This window comes from Argentina silus (assembly GCF_951799395.1).
Source record: "Argentina silus genome assembly, chromosome: 4".
Classification (NCBI taxonomy): Eukaryota; Metazoa; Chordata; class Actinopteri; order Argentiniformes; family Argentinidae; genus Argentina; species Argentina silus.
In genome coordinates this window covers 12,252,087-12,276,247 of record NC_139658.1, presented here as the reverse complement: position 1 = coordinate 12,276,247, position 24,161 = coordinate 12,252,087, and the positions used below count along the sequence as shown (strand labels likewise).

The 24,161-nt window shown below is 41.9% G+C and overlaps 1 protein-coding gene across 1 annotated transcript in view; it reads left to right on the top strand.

Annotated features, from left to right (window-relative positions):
• Positions 1-23,370, top strand: part of LOC310803771 (integrin alpha-5-like) — a 29,734-nt gene extending 6,364 nt beyond the window's left edge. Inside the window, exons 3-30 of the mRNA XM_083668653.1 lie at positions 1,467-1,567; positions 1,924-2,047; positions 2,296-2,357; positions 2,557-2,602; positions 2,723-2,848; positions 3,128-3,172; positions 3,550-3,593; positions 3,884-3,940; positions 5,506-5,558; positions 6,500-6,708; positions 7,088-7,279; positions 7,369-7,414; positions 8,618-8,731; positions 9,904-9,959; positions 10,312-10,469; positions 10,987-11,124; positions 13,263-13,330; positions 15,219-15,369; positions 15,676-15,768; positions 15,969-16,048; positions 16,265-16,345; positions 16,512-16,617; positions 19,234-19,392; positions 19,533-19,640; positions 21,046-21,159; positions 21,442-21,543; positions 21,629-21,751; positions 21,955-23,370. Of these exons, the coding sequence (XP_083524779.1) occupies positions 1,467-1,567; positions 1,924-2,047; positions 2,296-2,357; positions 2,557-2,602; positions 2,723-2,848; positions 3,128-3,172; positions 3,550-3,593; positions 3,884-3,940; positions 5,506-5,558; positions 6,500-6,708; positions 7,088-7,279; positions 7,369-7,414; positions 8,618-8,731; positions 9,904-9,959; positions 10,312-10,469; positions 10,987-11,124; positions 13,263-13,330; positions 15,219-15,369; positions 15,676-15,768; positions 15,969-16,048; positions 16,265-16,345; positions 16,512-16,617; positions 19,234-19,392; positions 19,533-19,640; positions 21,046-21,159; positions 21,442-21,543; positions 21,629-21,751; positions 21,955-22,038 (2,840 nt within the window). The 3' untranslated portion in view covers positions 22,039-23,370. The remainder of the gene's footprint in view (positions 1-1,466; positions 1,568-1,923; positions 2,048-2,295; positions 2,358-2,556; positions 2,603-2,722; positions 2,849-3,127; positions 3,173-3,549; positions 3,594-3,883; positions 3,941-5,505; positions 5,559-6,499; positions 6,709-7,087; positions 7,280-7,368; positions 7,415-8,617; positions 8,732-9,903; positions 9,960-10,311; positions 10,470-10,986; positions 11,125-13,262; positions 13,331-15,218; positions 15,370-15,675; positions 15,769-15,968; positions 16,049-16,264; positions 16,346-16,511; positions 16,618-19,233; positions 19,393-19,532; positions 19,641-21,045; positions 21,160-21,441; positions 21,544-21,628; positions 21,752-21,954) is intronic.
• The last annotated feature ends 791 nt before the right edge of the window (positions 23,371-24,161 follow it).

Below are 24,161 nucleotides of genomic sequence, written 5' to 3'. Positions count from 1 at the left end.
CAAGGAACCCCGTTCATGTCAAGAATCATGAAAGATCTCTGTAAACTCATGAAAATAACCCAGTTGCACACCTCAGTGTATCACCCGCAGACCGATGGATTGGTCGAAAGATTCAATCGGACCCTGAAGCAGATGCTGAAAAAGGTGATGGAGGCGGATGGAAGGAACTGGATTGTGGATTGTGGACTTTTGAATAGATGGCTGAATCCCCCCCCCCCCCCCCTCCCCCCCGATGTAAATATCCCCATATAAAATTCCCAATTGCATTTGAATTGCACTTTGTGTGTTTTATTATCAAACTTGGTGGCGTGGAAACCCCACACCCTGCTACTATATATATGTATATATATATATATATATATATATATATATATATATATATATATATATATATGTGTGTGTGTGTGTGTGTGTGTGTACAGTGCCCTGCGTAAGTAATGGGACAGTGACATTTTGTCTTCTGACTCTACACTAAACACACAGTATACAAACTGTGTACACATCCGTAAATACACATACACTGTTTACAAACACAACCTGTGTACACAAACACGTTCTGTAATCTTAGACACATCCACAGACTGACACATCCATCTGAAACACACCTCTCCTGTACAACTAATGTAATAAATGAATTTAGGAATTTAGCCGCACAAACAAACACACACTCCGTGCCCGCAGGCCTTTCCTCTTCCCGCGCTTGTGCAGCACAACATGGGTTCAAAGGGCATGGTGTGCACAGACACAGTCCAGACCCCAGCAGCCAGACAGTTACAGGGCAGCGGTTAGGGAAGGTTAATGTTACCACTCAAGTCTGACAAATACATCAGATCCATATCACCAACTGCACTGAATTAGGCATAGTTCATGCAAAATGTGTTCAAGTACTTACTTAGTCTATGGTAGGAGTGACTGGTGTTCAACCTAAAATTAGGCTTAAAATTATGACACTTGGATGAACTAGACTGTTCAGGTTTGCTTAAAGTTATTTGCGTGCAAAAGAGCAGCCAAGCTATTCTACTCTTTGGCTCTGTCTCACTCAGCATTGCCTTCATTCTACCAAAGCCCTTCTTAAAACAGGATCAGACGAGGAAGGACAAATTATTCGGGTTACAGTAAAACGCTTTTCAAGTCCAGCTGAGCTTTTTGATGTTTTCCAATACAGCATGGTGAATGAATAAAGACTTGAGACGTAGAGATGGAGGTTGTACAACATCAATGTGAAAACCCAAGGAACTGTCTGGAACTGTCTCAAACACAGCTCTAGCTGCAGAAACATCAAAACAGAGACGACAGGGGTTAAACAGAGATGACACAAGGTTAAAATAGACTTCCATGACATCAGACCACTGTGGTTGCTTTAGAAGTTTTGGTTTCAAATAAGTTATTTTTGTTCACATGTAAGTACGTAGTATGTGTACACATTTGTATTTTAATTCGGGCCTCTCCCTTTGACATCCCCTCAGGAGATCGCAGTTTCCATGTCAACGACACTGATGTCCAGGTGGAGTTTAAGTCCCATCAGTGGTTTGGGGCAACGGTGCGTTCCCATGGCAACACCATCCTGGTAAGATAACCACTGTTATATAGCAAGAAGCATAAGAAATAGCAGTTTTTCAGCTTTTTATCATTGTTTTCTTACCATATTCTCAAAATGTTCATGTTAGAATTGATAGTAGAAGATTGTACTTCTGGCCAAAGCATGGCCTTTTATGTCGTGATTTTTGCTATATCTCAACATCCCCAGTATCCTCATAGATTTTCTTCTACTGAAGCCACAAGTAAACTAGACTCTAGTTCCAGTCACAAAAAAACTTTTACAGAATTGTCAGTGATTCATAAGAGCTGACAGTTGACAGCTTAGAGCTTCTGGTTGAATTCTAACCCAGGTATCCCCACACCCTTCTCTTCAATGTGTCCAAGGCTTGTGCCCCGAGGTATTACTGGAGAACCGAACATGACACCCCCTTCTCTGACGCTACAGGAACCTGCTACCTCTCTGTGGACAACCTTAGAACCTTTGTTGAGTACGCCCCCTGTCGCACAGGTACTGTACTGCAGCGGCACCCCTGATTCACAATGTGTCTGAAATCTAGCTAGCACCATACCCCTAGACTGTTCTTGACCATTGCCTATCTGAAAGAACTAGGTGGGTGTAAGCAATATGGCATAGAGGTGATACCGCTACTGTGAACTTGCAGACAAATAAGTGTTAATAACAGGATTATTTAGCTCACTTTTGATTGCAACTTTTCTGTTTGTTGTTTTGTTGTCGTTCTCTCATGTTTACCTCAGAGAGACATGGTCCTGCAGGACAAGGCTACTGTCAGGGTGGATTCAGCGCTGACTTCACTAAGGTCAGTAAAAGTCAAGAAAAAAACATGAATTCACAACAAATTCTCATTGGAGGTTTCATTGAAATACCCCTAATATTCTGAACAAATAGTTGCTTGCGAGTCACATGATTTTGTTTTATCCAAAAGCCCCTGATATTCATTATGAGAAGTTGCTCATGACATCTTAGTTCCTCATTGAAGGCTTTGTTCTGTGTTCTAGGATGGGAAGGTTGTTCTTGGAGGGCCAGGGAGTTTCTACTGGCAAGGTTAGTGCACAATGTAGATGAGACAATCCTGTGTGAACTTTGCAGGGTAAAAGCTCAGTGGTCATGGTCTCTTTTTTTAACCCCTAACCTTTGACCCTTTCCCATCCATTCATCTCATAGGTCAGCTGATCTCAGCCACCACAGAGGAAATCGTCAAGGCCTACTACCCCTCTTACTTCCTGCTCTCTGTTACGGGGCAGATGCAGACCCGCCCGGTGCAGGGTAGTTACGACGACAGTTACCTGGGTGAGAGATGGTCTAACTCTTGATAACAGTTGGAGAGATGTTTTGTAGATTTAGCACCCCAATTTTTCATGATAAGCCCTGGCTGTGTACAATATTGAAAAGCATTTTTTTTTTTTTTACTTAGTGTCTGATTTGAAATGAGCTCTCTGTCCATCTTGCAATGTACAGCATGACTATTACCATACCTGTCTTCTCTTTGCTTACTATGTATTCTACTCACTCTAACTGATCTACTCTCTCTCTCTCTCTCTCTCTCTCTCCCGTTCCCTCTCTCTACAGGTTACTCTGTGGCTGGTGGAGAGTTCAGTGGAGACGATGTTGAAGGTGAGGGTCATATTTACAGTGCAGATTGGCTCGTGCGCATGATTGAGCTTTGGGTTTGCTTACCCCATAGGTCTGTCTAATTGTTAACCACTCTCCCTCTGAACTCCCATATGATCTACTGTGCACTGATGAGCTTCATTCCTGTCCAGAAGTCTCTTTCAGATGTATACAAAAGGATGTTGTATAAACAGTTTTTTCAAATTTACTGTAAACCTGTCCAGTGACACAATAGGATTATTGTTATTATTCCAATCTTGGCTTTCATCCAGTTATTTCTCTGTTACTCTTCCATATCAGTTAAGAACATATAGCCCTCTTTCACTGTTAACTGTACTTCTGAAATCTTTCTCTCTGTATCTTATTTTCTGTCATTGCAGATTTTGTCACAGGAGTCCCCAAAGGACTCATGCTGTATGGTTTAGTAAGGAGTCCTCACATATTTCATGATTCATCTCACATGATATCATTAAAGTATGATAGCAAATAGGAATTTGAAAGAGGAAGGGAGAAGTGGGTGGGGGGACTAACATGTCACAAGAAGGTCAACATTTATATCATACATTTTCATTTTGAACAGAGATTTAAAGAGTAAAAGAGAGTAATCTAACAGTACATTCATATCCATTAGTAAACGTGTAATAAATGTGTAACAACAGTGTCAAGTTCTATTCATGGTATAACTTAAATTATTCTTTGAACATTGCCCGTTAGGTATCCATACTCAATGGGACAGATCTAAAGTCTATGCTGAACTTGACTGGAGAGCAGGTATGTGACACATCTGTTTGTTGAGCTGGGGGCTGTACTATATTTTTGGCGCTCCCGTTTAGATATGTGGGTTCACTGTTAAGGTGTTGTGTATGTGTGTTTAGGGGGCCCACTTAAGGAATTCACCCTCCAGTGATCAGCCTTATACCTCGGTCAGAGGTGAACACAGCCCATGTGTTCTATAAGCTGTGAATCAAAACCAGAAATGGCTCACATACATCACTACAGACACTTCTGCTGACTCAGCATATTTTCAGTTTATAAGTGTTGTAAGCAGGGGAGTTGGGATTAGGGGCAACTGTGAGGAGTTGATTAGGCTCAGAACTAGAGACACCATTCGTGCCAACCAATTGTGCCAAAAAAGTCAGGACCCCCTGGCAGAGTTGCAGGGGCAGGGTCTGGATTGGATCAAGTGGCATTTACTACAATGCAGCCTCATGTGCAGGGTTTCAGCAGCTGGGGCACAGACTACTACAATGAATGTGAGTGTGTGTATGTGCACATGTGTGTCTGTGTCTGTCTATTTGCATTTCAATTTTCATGTGGCAGGTTAGTTATTATGGGAGCGCAAAGCTTGGCATTGAGGGTGCTGGGCATGAGCAAAAAAAAACCTTGCTTTGTAAACTGCTAACTTCCTAGTAAGAATGATTTGAAGTAAACTCCTGGCGGTAGTTGACTTGACGGTCTCTTAAGGGTGAGTGGCCTCCACATGGGTGCTTTGACTGCACTGACTGGTTCAGCTGAGTAAACAAAGTAGAAAGAGTATATCTGCTTACCCAAGGGGTTTGAAGCTCAACGTCCTGGCTTTCAGGTTTCACTTCTATGAGATTCGAAGTCTTAGATGGTGAAACCGTCCAAACTAAAGAAAAGCTTGGATACCTGACTGTTTCTGCATTCAACAGTGCAACATCGCTTGCCAAGACAACGATACATTGGCTCAAACATTGGCTAAAGCAGAAACAGACTGAGTCAAACTACAGACTCCAGTTCTCTTGGCCCTTATGTGGCCATCAAACAGTTTGCCATTGACATTTTTTAGTCTGTTCTTCTGTACCAACTTACAGTTAAAATGGATTTCTTGTTTGCATGTTGGTTAGAGTACAGTAGCAACTATGTCAACACCATCAATCTTTAGGTTCAGTCTTCTCAAGGCCAACCAGTCCAGTCCCTCTAGAAAAGAACATGTAATGCACTCTAAGATAGTTGATCATGTGTGGCAAGGAATAAAATCATCAAAGACAAAGGCATGTTGAGTAGTTGATTCTCCCCTGGAGATGTCCCTAGCAGTGTGAGTCCACCACTCCCACACCGCCACACCACCGAACTCCAACCTCTCCTGTAGTTTACAGAAGCTCTGGCGCTGAGCTCCATGAAAACAGAGAAGAGAGTGGGCCGAGGGGGATGGATTTGGGGCCTGATTGAAGAGGAAGGCTTCTGGGGAGAGGGGATATAAGAGAGAGAGAAAGAGAAAAAGAGAGAGAGTGAAAGAGAATGAAAGAAAAGAGGGATACTATGCCCCACGGTGTGATTACAGGCTAACTCTGTCTTGCTCTAATGTCTTCCAGATGGGGTCCTACTACGGCTATGCAGTGGCAGCCATGGATATCAACAATGATGGGTGAGTGAGCGGACAGAGAGGGAGAGGGGGAAGGGGGAGGGGGGGTGGAGATAGAGAGAGTGAGTGAAAAGGAGACAGAGAAATTAAGAGCAGAGAGAAGACAGGTAAGACAAGTTGCAACTTGGGAAGATAGATATGAGAAAGTTGGAGAGAGAGAGAGAGAGAGAGAGAGAACTAGGGGTAAGTCGGAAAAGGGGTGAATAGCACCAAGTTTCAGAAGATCCCATGGTCATCCATGCACCCTCTCTCTCATGTGTCATAAATGTTTCCCCTCCTACTTCCTCAAAATGATTCCTCCCCTACACTTCTCCCTCCCTCTCTCCGGCCTACAACTTCTCCTTTGACCAATTTCACGTCATCATCTTAATGGAATCATACAGTAGTCGATTCCTCATGGAGGGTTATACTGTAAATGGTACATTCTTAATGCAAGTATATGAGCTGCTTGTAAAATGCATGTAGTGTATTTGGGGGGAGTTAGTGTATACTGTATACGTTTCATGTGCTTATAAAGTGGATTGAACTTGAAGGTATCACTCACTGATGTATAGAACAGCTGCTACCGCCTTGTTTCAACCTAGACTTCTATGTACTGTACGATTAGGAGAACTACAGTTCAAACTTGCGGTTCCTCCTCTTCTACAGTAACTGAGGTGTCTGATACAGTGTTAATTGAGCAGCCTGTGAATAACATTATTCAGACTTGCAGTACTGTATGACTGAATAATATATATAAAAAAATCTCCAAACAATAGCCAACAATCCCTACTCTTCTGGTCTGTTTGGAAGTCCACATTTTTCAGTTGTATACTGTATCTACTAATGGCATTGTTTGGTGTCCATGTCTGGCCTCTATATCCTCTCCTCTTCTTTCCTCTCCTCTCACCCCCCATCCTTTCCTCTCCTCTCATCCTCCCTCCTCTCCTGTCCTCCCCCCACAGTCTGGATGACCTGATGGTGGGAGCCCCTATGTTCATGAGAAGGGGGTCAGACGGACGTTGGGAGGAGGTGGGCCGTGTCTATGTCTACCTGCAACGGCGCCCCCTGCTGTTTGAGCTCAGCCTCCCCAACCTGAGTGGGACACAGGCCTTTGGGAGGTTTGGCAGCTCCCTCGCCCCCCTGGGTGACCTCAACCAGGACGGGTTCAATGGTAAGGCTTCTGGAAATGGCACTTCTTACTGCACCTCACACACTCATTTTACATAATGTTGTATTGTCTGTCTTGTCTCATTGCTGTACATGTCAGTGAATGTAGAGCTCCCATGCTGTACTGAAAACAAATCCCACCAACCTTGTGTTGTGTGGCTATAACATTGACAAGAGCGGGGCGGATGTGTATGGGTTTTGCATTGTTAGTTTTCAGACTGTATTTTTCAAAAGGATTAAGGTATTTTTCTACAAAAAGTTACTTCTCTGCAACTATGATGTGTTTGTATCAGGAGAATGTAATAACACTAGTTGGTCCTCAAGCATTATCTTAACAAAGATAATCATCTTCATCTTCATTTTGGTATTCTTCATTACTTTAGACATAGCCATTGGTTGCCCCTTCGGAGGAGAGGATCAACAGGGATTGGTCCTCATATATAACGGACATGTCAGTGGGCTGAAGCACATGCCCACCCAGACTTTAGCTGGCCAATGGGCCTCTGGCACCTTTCCTGCGAGCTTTGGCTATGCTCTTCGCGGTAACAAAGACATCGATCAAAATGGTTACCCTGGTAAGGGAGAAATGTTGAGTCCAATTGTTTAATTCAGAGTCTAGCTAAGATACTGATTGGTTAGAGTTGATACATGTCATCCTTTCCAGATCTCATCGTAGGTGCTTTTGGGGTTGACAAGGCTGTTCTGTACAGGTATGTAACATCATCACAACTTGATTTGCTTTTAGACCATACAAATACAGTAGAACTACAAAAACATATACAGAGCCCTGGGTAATTCTTAGGACAGTGAAGCATTTTTTCTTCTTTTGACTCTATACTTCATACTTGGAGTTGAAATCAAACAATGGTGTTAAAGTATAAATTGTCAGCTTTTATTTGAGGGTATTTGTGTACATATTGGTTTCACCATTTAGAAATGACAACACTTTTTATACATATTCCCCCTATTTCATGGCACCTTACACTTACCAAAATGAACAGTTTGGAACATAATTAAAAGGAATGCACTGTCAAACAGATCAGGAACACTCTCCAGGAGGTAGGCGTGGATGTGTCAGGGACTACCATCTGCAGAACTACAGAGGCTACACGGCAAGGTGCAAACCACTAGTTAGCCTCAAATGGGAAGGTTATAGTTAGCTAAAAACTACCTAAAAGAGCCTGCAGAGTTCTAGAAAAAGGTGGACAGATGAGACAAGGATTAACATGTACCAGAATTATGGCAAGAGGAAGGTGTGGAGAAAAAAAGGAACAATATCCCAATATCCCCAGCATACCACCTCATCTGTGAAATATGTTGGAGGGGGTTTTATGGCTTGGGCATGTCTGGCTGCCACTGGAACTGGCTCACTTGTCTTCATTGATGATGTAACTGCTGACAGCAACAGCAAAATTAATTCTGAAGTGTACAGAAACATCTGGTCTGCTCAAGTACAAGCAAATACCTCCAAACTCATTGGATGATGCTTCATCATAAAAAAAGACAATGACCCCAAACATACTGCCATAGTGACTAGGGAGTTTTTCAGGGCCAGGCAGTTATTGCATGCAAAGGATTTGTGACCAAATACTAAACATGAACATTAATCTGTCCCAGTACTTCTGGTGCCCTGAATTAGGATGGAATATGTATAAAAAGTTATAAATGGTGAAACCAATATGTACACAAATACCCTCAAATAAAAGCTGAGAATCAATCCTTTAATCTCATAGTAATAGTTTGATTTCAAATCCAAACCTTTTGAGCATACAGAAGAAATGCTTCATTGACCCAATAATTATGTAGGGCACGGTATAATTTAATTCATTTATTTGATCCTTCATTTGAATTTGACCATAGGTTAGCGATAACTGTAATTTTCTCCCCATTGGTCTGTAATTTTCCTCTATCAGGGCTCGACCTATTGTCAACGCCAGCGCTTCTCTTACGGTGCAACCTACCATGATCAACCCAGAGGAAAAGAGTTGTGTGGTGCCCAATGGGAATGAGACTCTGTTTGTGTCTTGGTACGTAGATACATACATTCCTTGTCTTCTGAGAAGAAGGTTAAAATGCCACTGACATTCCATGGGCAACTGAAACAACTAATTATTCAGTCTTTAGTAGGCTTTTATTGCAGGCCAGGCTAAACATGTTTATACTTTAACATTAGAACAGCTTTGTGACAATACCAGAATTCTATTCACTTGTTCAGTCCACATTTGACAGAATGGATTATACATTTGGCCCCTCCGCATGTATATCCAGACATCACTTTTTATTGGACAGGATGTCACTATGAGAGAAACAGCCTTCCATAACAATATCAGTCATTACTCAATGACTATGTAAGAGCCCTGGTCAGTAAATGAGTCAAGGAGATATTATGCAGTACATTTTCTACTCTGTATATCTCGTAAGCTTTCAAAATGTCAAAATGTTTTTACCTCTTGAAAATTCCAACTGACTTCATGTTTGACACGGTTTTTTCCAGTTTTCCTGTCCAGTATAAGCTATTAACTGGAGTCGATATTCTTAGTACAACCAAAGGAAAAACCTCCCCTCTGAAATTCCTTCGGAAAGTTAAATTCAGACATTAACAAGAGGAGCATTTTTTTTCAACTGCCGACTAGTACCTTGAGATCCTCCTATAGCTCAGCACAAGTGGCTTTTGTTTTGTGTGTTGATTGGTGTTTGTGTTGCTGGGAGACTTGAGGAGGCAGAGGGAAAAGGAAAGGTGCGGTGCTGTGCACAGGGGAAAGGACACTGGGAGGGTTGGCATTCACTTTGAATGAGATATTGTTTGGCACTTGCCTAGGACGACACACCCACACATGGTCATATCCACATGTGCATTCAGATGACCACACACACACACACACACACACACACACACACACACACACACACACACACACACACACACACACACACATGGGGCCTGACCATGCCACTATTCCCCGCACTGGAACTCTACAATAATGCACACAACAGATCACAGTCCCTTCATCAAGCAATCATACTCTCAAAAATTGCTTACATATTACAGATGTATTTTCCCCCAGTGACACAGGCATATACTGTATACAAGGGCAGCACTTGTAAGAGAGAAGGACATGTTCATAATACAGTGTAACAATATGTATTAAAGCTCTGCATATGCTGTATTATTTTTTTGCCTTGTGTCTTCTCCCTCCAGTGTCAGCCTCAGTTTCTGCCTCTCAACCAATGGGAAGCACCTCCCTGTTGATCTAGGTGAGCCAGTGTTTTCTTTTGGTAGGCCAAAGCTGTTATAGTAAATATGCTGGAGCTCACTGTGGTCAATTTAGCTGTTAAGATTAAGATAAAACGGGGCAATCATGTAAATACGGGGTTAACTTCATGGTATTCGTGAGTGTATGAGTGAGCGTTTATGTTTGAGTGTGCGTGTGCCTACATGTGCCTATATGTCATTTCTTCTCTTTGTGTCTGTGCATTTGTTTCTGCATGAGTGTATGTGTTCCTAGTGTGTTTCAGGATGCATATATTTGTCTGGGACTATAACCTTCTCTTTGTATGCATATATTACCCTCTGTAAATGTGTGTGTCTCACTCGTGTGTGGTACAGGTTTTGTTGTAGAGGTGCAGCTGGACCGTCTGAAACACTCTCAGAAGGACTCTGTGAAGAGGACGCTGTTCCTGGACTCCCAGCAGCCCATTTTACTGAAGAACATCACCTTGGCCAACGGAGGACAAATCTGTCATGACACCAAGATCTACCTGCGGGTGAGTAACCTCAAACACTGTTAAAAACATTGATTGAATTAGAGGACATTGTGCCACCTCCCATACATACATACATACACTCATGAAAGGATCTACTGCATCTCGCTTTTGTTTAAAAGGACATAGGCTAAACTGGTTTTATCGTCCAATACCACTCCTCAATGTAGATGCCAATATATTTGCTCTTCTGTTCCTCGTATGGACAGGCAGCAGATCTAAACATGTTTAAACACTTATTGCTAACATTACATAATACAGCTACTTTGGTTTTTGATTACATGTTACATGTTAAAATGTTTCTTTCATTATACATTCAGAGTTACCTGTAACATTACATTTACTGCAGTATAAAATTATATTATACATAAAGTATCTCCCCCATTTAGGTGGCAATCATTTAGAGTGACTTATTTTTTAAGTAACACTTAATTTAATTATTAAAGTCAATGTAACACAAATTCAATTTCCCTGGTGTGTTGGTGATGCCATTGCCCTTTTTTCCTCATATGTGTCACAGAATGAGGGCGAGTTTCGAGACAAACTCTCACCCATTTACGTCACACTCAACTTTAGCCTGGACCCTCTCGCTCCACTGGATCTGCATGGCCTGAGACCCATACTACACTACCAGACCACACAGCTAATAGAGCAGAAGGTAAGTTGAATCACTTCAAACTGCCAGTAGAAACAATGCCTTAGATAAGCCGATCTGGCTTGGATTTCACCTGGCGCTGTGAGAATGAGCTCGCAATTTCATTGGATGTTACATTCAAAGAACCCTTCCGCCCGTCGCCCATAAATTATTACTTGTTCTGTCTTTTCCGACTGGGTAGGGCTATTTTGCCGAGAGTTGTTGCCTATGCTAGATTGCAACACTGAAGAAAATGGAAGAAACCCTGATGGAAAAACTGAAAAACTGCTCTATACACAAAATCTAGTCGATGAAGGCATTAAGTATTTGATTGGTTTGACATGTGGTGAGACGTCACTCATTTCAAACAGGTTTCCACCTCTTTGTAGCTACTTTAAACTAGGAAAGCCTGGTCTCAACAAAGTTACCCCATATTAAACTGCTAGACCATGCAACATATTGTACAGAGTGTATGTAGTTATATGCTGTGCATTCCTATACTTAACCACAAAACATACAGAGCAGATGGTATGGTGATATTGTAGCCCCCATATTACACAACCAGACCTTGTAGAGCAGAGGGTGTATATGCAGTATACACAGTATACACATTCTGTCTACTAGAGTTTAGTCTGCACTAGACCACTTACTTCAACACTGTGCACCTTTTACATCTCCTGATATTTACATTTTGTGCCAGAAGGATTTGTTTGAGGAGAGGGATGAGGTCAAAAGCAGCCATTTTGAAATTGACTTCATATGGACGACCCCCTAGTGGTGCTGGAGCCCATATAGTTAATGGTTAGAGGTCAGTGTTCACACACCAGGCACTGAATTACAATGTATGGTAGGTTTTTTCGAGTGGCGACTAGTATCCCTCAAGGGGGAGTGGAGAGAGGATGGAGAGTCACGGCTATGCAAAAACACAGAGGGGGAACTGACAGCTATGTCTGGGTGGGGCACTGAGGATAGACATCTGGTTGTGGTTTGTTTATGTATGTTGCCAATGGTCTCCGCCAGTCCAGAGCCAGGCTTGTAGCACGTGCATATGTTTATATGTGTGTGCGTGCGTGCGTGAGTCTCTCAGTATTGGCAGAGACCAATACAACTTTGCTGAAGCACAGTCTTGGGAATAGCGTTGACCTTTCATGCTTACATAGTTCTGAAATGTTTTGTTCCGATACGCTTTGTCTTTCCCTCTTCCCTCTTCCTATTTCTCATCTGATCAAAACTCATATTAAAATTCCTCCTCTTCTTAACGCCTTTCTGTCTGACGGGGAGATGGAGAGATGAAAGAGAATGAGAGTGAGTGAGAGAGGAGAGAAGATAACTTAGGGAGGCACCCTTTGGTGTTTGTGTGGTTATTACAGGTCCCTGTGCACTCCTCTCCTCTCCATCTCGTGTTGACTGACTGATCACCACATGCGTGAATGATAACACTGGGGACTTAAATGAGCAATTGCCATGGAGACGGAGTGAGCGATCGCCATGCCGTCTCTACATTCACGTCGCAGCATTCTTTCGGGGCTTAATGTTTTCCATATGTCGAGAAGATGGGGTTTGGTAACAATGGGGTTCACAGCACTCAGTGCAAGAGCAATGGTGGAGAATGAGAGAGAGGAGAGCATGGAAGACAGAGAGTGGGGGGGAGGAGAAGGAAAGGGAATACAGTCAAATCAAATTCATATTATTTATGTCGTGGTTTTTGCAAAGCCATTTGTGACATTGCTATTCATACCCAATCCCTTCTTGGAAGTCAAGACTCCAAGAGTCCTTTCATCCCATTCTTTCTTTCATCTCCTTTCACCCCATTCCCTCTCATTTCAGCCTTTCTGCCTAATGCGAGTTTCACCAAAATGAAACACTCCTCAAAGTGGTATTCATCATTTACATACACTCATACCGTCACCACTTTTTTCTCATTTGCTTTCTCTTTTCCTGCCCTCCAAAAAATTATAGTTTAGTATTCTATTCATTCCGGGCTCATATACTTATCTTTTTATACCTGTTTTGAGAAATCAGGTGATTGAATTGTTTTATGAATGTCCTTCTTAGTAACTCATACTATACCTCTCCCTCTAGGGATCTCTCACCTATCACCCTAACTCTCTCTCTCTCTCTCTCTCTCTCTTTCCCTCTCTATCCATCCCTATGTTATGTAGGCCCAGATTCAACTGGACTGTGGAGAGGATAACATCTGTGTTCCTGACCTCCAACTGACTGTTTATGGGTGAGCTGATATAATCTCTCCATTACCTGAGAAAAGGTACTTGTCTCAAATACACTGGAATGGCTTCCTTTAATGGCCACTTTGTCTGAGGTCTACTGATAGGTGAACAGTCTTTCCAGGTCTTGAATACACTGTGTTCACCTGTCTTTTGCAAGTCATTAAGTCATATTGCCAACTGTCACCCAAATGTTTTAATGCCAAATACTAACAAAGTTGAATGGATGAATTGAGGTAGCGAACAATGAAGATCTGGAATCTAGTATAATGAGTTTTTGGATGGTATGAGATGAAAGGTTTGGATTTGGAACATTCAACCTGACAAGTATTCCAAAACACCTTGAAGGAATTATGGGACTTTTGTTTACAGCTTGTAACAGGTTTGCATTCCTGAGAAATAACAGCCAAATGATTGCTATTAAGTTTGTCACAACTTGGCTTGCACACGATAACTACTGATCATTAATTATAATTTTTGTTTGAGCATGGACAACAACCAAGTATTGCAATAGAGTAAACGGTGCACTAGAGTGAAGAATTGGGTCCATTCACAAAACACACATTTTCTCATCTTTTCTAGGTCTGTTGTGGATAGTGTGTTGCGTTATTTGGCCATGTGATTTTGATTAGCTGCAGAACACAATAATTTTCCCATGGAAACTAAAAAATCGGTGTTTCTCTGTTTCCCCCAGACCAGGCCAGAAAAGCTTCTATGATTCAGCACTTTAACCATGCGGACTGCTTCAATTGAAATGCAATCCATGGCTTGTTTTTATGCTTTAAATGGCTTCCCGAGAATTCCCATGTGGAAGGATGTTTTGTGTTCACAACCTTGAGGCCCATCTTGGAGATATGTGCCTTTGTTGACACTTTGTGTGGTATCCTCTGGCTTTAATTATACATGTTACTATTTTATTCTATGCCTTATTATATTTCCTGCCCACCTCAAAGTTGGCAGAGCGATGGTGATAGAATATCGATGGTGTTGCTTCCTTTGTATTCGTTAAACTGGCTTTGCTATAATTGGAATCATCTGTGTGGTCCTCGTGCAGAGTATGGGGTCATTGTGTCCAGACTTTTAGAGAAAAGGGGGATGGGAGGAAGAACAGGGGAAGGAGAGAGAGGACAGGGTACAGACCCTCAACCCTTACTTAGTTCTACTTAGTCCTCTTTCTGCTCAATAGCCAGCATTACTTTATGACTACACTCGGAAGTGTAGTCAGGAGGGGGATGGTGGTGGTGTCGAGTGGATTTATCACTTCACTGGAAGTGTGTGCACACAGGGGTGTCAGTGTAAAGAAGCAAAATGGTGGGGGTTGGTTTCCTGAGACAAATCATTGTGATTTGATTTGGGTCGTTTCCCGGGGCTGAATCTGACAGACATTTAGCAGGAAAAGCCCCAGGGGGGATATAAAAAACTGAGAAGCGTTGTTTGAGAAAAGTCCTGAGAACCTCCCCTGCTGCAGTTTGGAAGGTGCCCTATCTTTAAAGACAGTGTAGTATAGTGTTTCCAAAATGTTCTTGTTCTGTGGCCTACCTACAGGGGTTTTAGAATGTTCCTGTGACTCACAAAATAAGCAAGACCAATGACTCACAAAGTAAGCACGACCAGGAGGATTTAGCTATTACAAACTTACAGGTACTGACTCAACATGTGGGAAAAAATGTACTACCATCTCATGGCTGTTATTAAGATTGAATGTTTTTTGGAGCTCCCAAAAACATCTCATTGATCTTTAAAGATCGAAGATTATTTGTAATCTCGCTACACATAGACAACACAATCTTCTTGAGAGACATAACATTTGTGACTGCCCTTGTCATGCTGTTAGAAGTTATTTCAGAACAAAAGAATAGTTGATATATATTGGTCTTTTTGTGTTTTCCTCAGAGACCGGACTGAGGTGTACCTAGGTGATGAGAACTCTCTGACCCTGACCATCAATGCAAAGAACGAAGGAGAGGGAGGGGCCTACGAGGCTGAGCTTTATGTGGTGCTTCCCCCAGAGGCGGACTACAGCGGGATAGCCCGTAACAATGCGGTGAGGGAGCAATCATCTCTCTGTCCTCTCTGTACAGTACATACCAACACAAATTATGCTATGGCTAATGTTATTGCTAATATACGTAGATGCTGATCATGCTAATGAGCTAACTGTTAGTATTAATCTATATACAGAATCAAATACCTTTATGATGCTAATATTAATTATCTTATTGATGATGTTGATACTAATAATAACTAGCGAAGAAGACAATAAGACTGCGGTAACAATACCAGAGTCTATAATGATGATAAGCTCCCTCTCTATCTCGCTTCATATTGTCTCTTCTTGTCTCACAATCAGAGTCTGACTGAGCTGATCTGTAGCTACGAGACACAGAATCAGACCCGCTATCTCATCTGTGACCTTGGCAACCCAATGAAGCCTGGCACTAGTGTAAGTGCCACATGGACTACTCTGTTTTTCTCTTTCTCATTGTGGGGTCTGTACAGCTACGTGTCTACATGTCTTTACGAGTAATGTTATATTGCCAACTGATCCAGGGTCTGTTTTTGACTGTGTGTTTATGATTGACCATCTGAATAATAAATCTGGGGTTAGCGTCTCTGATCTGTCTGTTCTGTGGGTTACTATAGCGGTGGGCAGGCCTTCGCTTCACTGTGCCTCGGCTGAAGGATACTCACAACACTGTGCAATTTGAGCTCCAGATACGTAGGTAAGACACCACTTTTACTGATATAGCTTTAAAAAAGGCCTATTTATTCATTGTATTTATAGCAATCATGTAGAATATTATTTCAGAATGAATACGGGCAGGTAAATGTGCTACATTATATTTTTATTTGGAAAGTGTTTTGTTAAAATACTTTTGAACTGAGTGCTTTAAGGTAACCAAATTGTTATACTCTTATTCTCTGTCCCTTTTTCTCAGTAAAAATGAGAACAATTCCCAGAGCGATGTTGTATTCTATGATCTGGAGGAGGCTGTGCTGGCTGTTGTCATTCTACAGGGGTGAGACATTTAAAATAATAGAGTGACTGTATAACACATCACAGTTAAAATGGGATAAGTGGTATTTTACCATGTTCTGTTGGGTATTCATACTGTACCAGCTCCTACTCTCCCTCTCGTTCTTTCTTTCGTTCTCTCACTAACTCTCTTTTCCTCTCATATAAAGAGTTTCTCGGCCAGACAAGGTCCTCTTCCCTCCCCCAAACTGGAGGATGACCCACAGCCTGCAGGAGGAGCAGGACATAGGGCCAGAGATCCAACATGTGTATGAGGTACAGCACAGGCTCTTGATGTGCACCACTATGCTACGATATGTAGCACACTTACTACATTTACATAAGTGAAGTTTTAATGTTGGATGTAAGTGCTTATATCTGTAGCTTCAAGGGACTGTGTGATGCTGATAAAGGTTCTGTAGCTGAAATGCATCCATTTGTGACTGCTGCTAATACAGTGGTTCCCAAAGTGTGGGGTGGGAGTAATGCAGGGGGGGCGCAGGGAGAAGGGATGGGAGTGAGAAATGAAATGTACTGTAGTGGGGAAAAAATCCCACACGCCGATTGTACAAAAACGCTCAGGTGGAAATATGTTGAAATATGTTGCATATGTTTATAGAGCTGTAAACAAACACTGTCACTGTTGCTAGGTTACAGTTTAAATGACCCGCTGGCTCTCATGCCATTTTGTATGTATTGTTAGCCTAGCTATCCACTCTGAGAAAAACATGGATAAATTCTTGTCAGTGTCTAAAAGAAAGGCAGACACAAAGTAGAAGATCAGAAAATATGACAAGGCATATCTCTCCTTCGGGTTCACTTCTACTGAGGTCGGTGCAGAGGAGCAACCAGTGTGTGTACTGTGTCTCAAAACTCTTGCGGCTGACAGCATGAAGCCCTGTAAGCTGAGGCGTCACCATAAGACAACACACACAAATGATAATGCTGACAAGCCCCTTGACTTCCTCAAGAGAAAGCTCAATGAATACCGAGGTCAGCAGAGTCGCTTTCTTAAAACGGCATCTGTACCTAGCAATGCCCAGCTAGCCTCCTACAAAGCAGCCTCCAGAGTTGAGCAATGCAAGAAGCCGCACACTATAGCAGAGGAATGACTACTCCCTGCTGCTATAGATATGGTCTCTACCATGATAGACGAGGCAAGTGCCCAAAAGCTGAGATCTATCCTCCTGTCCAACAACACAATAGCGAGACGCATCACAGATATATCTGAGTAAAAGATTTCACAGAGGATTTGCTGTTTTGCAACTGTGTTCCAACGCGGACAACAGCTGATGAACTGTTCATTGACAGCTACGTGAGGGAAGCGGGTTTAAAATGGGAGGACAGTGTGGGGATTTGCATGGACGGGGCTCAGGCCATGTCTGGGAGATGAGGAGGGCTGTGCGCTCAGATCAAGAGAGCTGAGTGGACGCACTGCATCATACACCGTAAGGCGCTCGCATCCAAACAGTTGAGTCCTGAGTTGAACAATGTTTTGACAGATGTCATCAATGTGGTCAACTACATCAAAACAAGACCGATGAAGGCTCGCCTTTTTTCCACATTGTGTGTGGAGATGGGCGCAGAGTACACTGCTGTGCTGTTTCACAGCAAGTCCCAATGGCTCTCTCGCAGAAAGGTGCTGTCCAGGGTGTTTGCGCTTAGAGCTGAGATCAGAATCTTCCTGGAGGAGGAAGGGAACGAACTTGCAAGCAAGTTTATAGATGAAGAGTTCCTCATGAAACTGGCCTGTCTGAGTGACATGTTCGACAAGCTTAAATGAGTTGAATCTCCAGTTGCAGGGCACCAACACACAGCTTCCACAGCTGACAGACAGGATACACTCCTTTACAAGGAAACTGGATATGTGAGGCAGGAGACTTCAGCAGGGAAACATTGACTCATTTGACAATCTCAAGTCATTAATTGAGACCAACAATTGCTTCCATGTGTGCGAGATCACATCTCAGCCTTGGAATCACATTTCAATACTTCTCTCTGGATGACACTAACAAATATGACTGGATCAGAGACCCATTTGTATCACCACCACCTGTCACGTTCAGCACGGAGGAAGAGGAGCAGTACATAGAGCTGACATCTGACTCAACAGTGAGGATGCAGTACACATCCAGGACCTTGGCTGGGTTCTGGATTGGAGTGGAGGAAGAATTCCCCCTCATTGGCCAGAGAGCAGTGGCAGTACTACTGCCTTTTGCCACATCACATCTCTGTGAGAGAGGCTTTTCTGTTGTTGCCTCCATCAAATCAAAATACAGATCAAAACTGAACATTGAAAATGAACTGAGAGTGGCAATCTCAAAACAATAACCCTGCTTTGAGAAGATTTGCAAGGGAAAACAAGCACACCTAAGCCAATGAATGTGTAGAATAGTAATATGGTGCAGGGAAGATCAATAAGTCTCTGTGTAGGCTTTTTTCAATTCATGATTTCCACAAGAATAGGAATGTGTAACATAGGAAAATGGCTTTTTTCAATCCATGATTTCAACAAGAAGGATAGGAATGTGTAAGACAGGAATATGGTGTTATTTATTATGTTACTTGTTATGTTAATTTTCTCTCCACAATTGAACTATTTTTAACTATAAAAAAGTTGTAACTATAATTGCATCTTTGTATTGTTATTTATAGAAAGAAAATGCTGGTTTGTACAACTATGCAACAAATACAATTCATTTTACCAAGAAAGATGGGGACGGTGTTGTGTAGGGGGGGCTTGAATTATTTTCAATTACCAAAGGGGGGCCTGACTGAAATCGTTTGGGAACCACAGTGCTAATAAATGCAGAAATAATAGCAATCGTGAGGCCTTTTCCATGATGACATGAATGACCTTCTCTTGACTCTCTCGGTGTCTTTCACTCTCAGTTGGTGAACAACGGGCCCAGTATGATCAGTCAGTCCCTGCTGGAGTTGAGGTGCCCTCTGAGGGTCCACGGTCACGACCTTCTGTACCCTCTGGAGGTCCTCACCCAGGGCCCTCTCAACTGCACCTCCAACCACACCCTCAACACACTGAAGTTGAATGTGAGGGACATACACTTTCCACTGCATGCAAAAACATGGTGCTGTGAATATTTGTTTCATTTCATAAGAATATTGGTCATTTATTTTTGACCATCATTATTTAATTTGAGTGGACATATGTATTCTTTGTGTGTTTGCAGCTCCAGCCCCCAACAACAGAGCAGCCTCCCTCACTGATGCCCAGTCCTGAACACCACATCCAGAGGAGAGAGGTCTACAGGGACCCTCTAGCAGAGCAGGGCAACCTGGTGAGACAACCTGATAATCGGGATGGTTGGTGGTGGATAGGAGGTCCATACGAGATCCACCCAACCTTGTGATGCCCATTAGTGGTGTTTTATATAATGTAATGGTTTGGAGTTGCCTCTCTCATTCCATGCTGATGACAGACACACACACGCCTGTATCCCATACATTGACAGCAATGAGCTCACTCTCAGTCCCCACAGCCTTATATATATATATATATATATATATATATATATATATAGAGAGAGAGAGAGAGAGAGAGAGAGAGAGAGAGAGAAGAGAGAGAGAGAGAGCAGTTCATCTGATCCCCATATGGAGACTCCAGGGGATGTTTTCTCTCTTTTCTTCCTTTCTTTTAGTTTTCACTCCTCTTGTTTGAGCGGCTCGACATGCCTAACCCATGTGGAGGCAACAGTGACACAGCCACAGAGGTCTGTTTACTCTGAAAACACTAAAACAGCAGACATTGGCTGTTAAATTAAGTCATTGGCACTTGGTCAGGGAGCAGTGAGTTTAGAGAGCATAGTGGAAATGACAATCTTATGGGAGGCCCATATTTCACTAGCTTGTGTTACATAGACTCACTGGTGCAGCAGTTGCGTGTAATGTCTTGCCTGACCTCTTGGTTTTTCTCTGGAAGTCATTGTCCTATTGTTCATTTTTCCTATACTCTTCAGTTTTTCTTGTTGTTTATTCTTATCTTCTTATTCATCTTTCTCTTTGACTCAGTGATTTTGTTTTATGAGCCAATGATAACTTGCAGAAAGTAAATTACCACAATAAGCACCCATTACAAACCGAATATGGCCTCATCATTTCCGCAAATTATAAATTAGGAGGAAATTATTCTCTCATAAAAGGAAATAAGGATATCCATCATAAGTTCTGCTCACAATCATACATTGTTTACAATAATTGTTTGTGAAATGAACTTAATTGGGCCTGTTTTTCATCGACTTGCTATGTATAACTGGCTCCACTGGTCCAGCAGTTATGTTTACAGTTTTGCTGTGTCTTCAAAGTAGCTGTTGTTTATTTATTTTCCCTCTGTTCTCCACCCATGTGTTGTTATTTAAACACTGTTTCATCCTTGTAGTGTTGTCACTTCAACCACGAATGACCACAAAACTATAGGCACAAACTATAAGAAAAATTATTCTCTCTTATTAAAGCCAATGACAACATAGAACATCAGGCAAGATGTGATGATATTAGTTTGAGTTTAGGTAAATTTCAATGATTTATGAATAGGGTATGATGTAATCAAAGCAGGAATTCATGATGAATCAGGAAAATCAAAACTCTGTTTAGTTGTTAAGAACAGTAACTACAGTATTATAGTTACATCTGTTGTTTGTGAGACTGATTGAATTGAATGTATAAGTGGCCCTGGTCTTTACCTAGTCCTGCTCTACGGTGGACTGCTGGAGCCTGCAGTGTCATGTGGGGTTACTGAAGAGAGGGGCCAGTGTCATTCTGACAGTCCGCTCCCGCGTCTGGACTGAGACCTTCATCGAGGTAAGAGGATAACTATATGAATAATACTTTGAATATGTATATATAAGTAATATAAGTAAGTTGGATAGTACATGCATATTCTCTTTCATAGAAGACATTTTGATAGGGTTTGATTTGGTGTTGTTTGATGACGACACCAAACATATCTGTGGTCCCATACCGCCCTCTCCTGGTTGTGAAGTTTATTTTTTGCATTTCAGATCAGATCAGTTTGTTTTGGGTGCAGAATTAAGTTAGATGAATGTACCTAATCCTTTCGTTTGCTTTGAATTAATTCCACAGAGGGCATTCAAGCAGTATGTGCTGGAGTGTTCTGTCCAGTATAAAGTGGAGAGGATGCCCTATGCCATCGCTCCCAAGCTCAAACCCAGTGGATCCAAGAAGGCAAGCTTCTCTTATTTATTCATTGATCTGTTAATTAATTTAAAGTAAGGTGAGTTGTTATCATAACATTGTCGTCCTGTTGCAGGTTGTGACCCCTGTGGTGTGGAACAAGCCAGACAATAAGTACACTATTCCACTGTGGATAATCATTCTGGCCATACTGGCTGGACTACTGCTGCTTGCCCTGCTGATATATGTACTGTACAAGGTATGGCCCACCGTGTCACGTAAAGAGCTAAACGTAGTATAGCATAGCATGAAATAGCACCTGTGACTGTCAAGATGAGTAGTGATCATATGAAAGTTGGACAAATGCAAACTAACTTATCTGGTACTACTGTATAAGGGGTGGTAGTGTAATTTTTGTCCATAAAGTTGTCTGAACCTCCCTTCTCTTTTCCACCCCTTCAGTTGGGCTTCTTTAAACGGTCCGATCCCTATGGTACAGCCATGGAGAAAGCTCAACTCAAGCCCCAGGCTTCTTCAGAGGCCTAAGCAATGGAACCATCCCTGGACTTGTTCCAAAAACTGGAAGGTCGATACACTTCCAAATGAACGTATAACTCGAAATGAACCACGGAATTCACATTTATGAAGGGAAGAATGCCGCAAAGACTCAGAAGAGTGCCACTGGAAGCTCAGGTCCTGCACTTAGATGCTAAAGCAGGAAAGCCTCATGTTGAGATGTCTGACAACAGGGCTGTTCTGGACCTCTGTTTGTGGAAAAACAGCAATGAAGACTGGCATAATTTCTGACTGGTTAAATGGACAATATAAAACCAAGGACTTCTTTCCCCTTATGAGGAGTGTGCTATTGAAGACTGATCTATAGTTATCATCATCAAGTGGTTTGATAATGCAGGAGGCCAAAGATCTTATTTTCTTCGTAACTGTAACACTAAACTGTATCAAACATGCTTGGCAACCAATGATCTCCATAAGAACTAGTAGAGAAAAAAAAACAGTTTGCAAATTGGTGGTTCGGCAGGTAGACATAAAGAGGGTTTAAAGCCACTGAATGCCTCTGATGACAGTATTTTCAATACAGTAGATGAAAGACTAATGACTGGAGGGAACTCCCCATCTTCTGGCAAGTCATTGTCCTGTGTTCACCAGAACATTGTTCTTCCCTCAATGGCAGGCTCAGAGAACATCAACATGGCCTCTCTGACAACTTACTGACAAAACCTTTTGAGGGCCATGTGAAGATACAGCATAATGACTTGCCACAAGAGGAATGGAGTTAAAACGTTTCTGAGTTTCCAACGATCTGTGCCGTTGCACGTCAATGGTGCAGCGGAAGCTTTAAGGGAGCAGGCGAAGGCCATTACCAATTATGGCAAATAAACAGATGTTCTTGGAAAAAGAAAAGAGAAAAAAGAGGCACACATGAAAGTGTATTTATCAATGTAAATGTTTTCAAAACTGTTGTCCTGAAGTGAGGTAGGACCTGACAGTATAAACAACAAAGAATCCAGGCTGCCACTGGCCTGACCAAGCACATACCGGAGAGATGCACATAGCTTTTTTACTGAGATTGCCATCCACTTCTCGGTTCATTATGGAGTTGCAACTTGACCACATCTGCAAATACAGTGCTACAGTGCTTACATAGCCTTTACTGTTGAATGTCATACGCTTACATCCATTCCTCACTATTTATGACACAAAGGTTTGGTGCATTGTGTATGTTTCGAAAGTTGTAAATTTGTTAAGAATATCAAAAAAATTAGATGGAAATGCATTTCCTGTGAAAATCTTCTCTCCCATATTGGGAGTTATTTTGTCTTTTTATAAATTGTATTTGACTGAAATAAACTTTCCACTTTCCATTACCGTATTTTAGCACTGTACTTTTGAGAAGGTATGATCATGTTTCACATATACAGTACTGATAGGTAAACGTCATGAAACAAAAACATTGTTTGTTTTGTTTGTTGCTCTTCAATTCCAATCACCACTTCTATCATTTGACATCCACATGCATATCTTATACACATATCTTATACACATTTTGTCACGATATAGAGAATATAGGTTATAGTTTTTAAAATGTAATAGCCAGGATTGTTGCAGGGAGCAAGTACATACTTGTGTGATACATAAAGCACACATCATTCAGTGTGTGCGTGAGGGAGGGAGGGAGTGGGATACAGGACAATGGGCAACAACCTAGTCCAGTATAAAATGGTGCCCACTGGTGCTTACATAGTAGGAATACCAAAGATATATTCGTAACTGTATATTGTTTGTATATATTTTATTAATATGTTTTTTAGGGTATTTCTGCTTTATTGGGAAAGTGACAGTAAAGATTGACAGGAAGGATGGGAGAGAGAGAAGGGATGACATGCAAGACGTGTCGAGGGTAGGAATCGAACCAGGAACCTTGCGATTATGTGTTATGCGCATTAGTGTGCTACGCCACTAAGCGCCCCATTTGTATACCATTTTACCATTGTGATTACTCAGTAATTACCTGGTTATGTTTGTACAGTATTGCACCTGTATAAGCAGTGCTTTGATTATGATATTGTGTCCTATCTAATGATTGTGATAGGACACTGGAACTGAGGGGGTAGCTCAAAGCCAGAGGATGACAATACCTACACCATGTT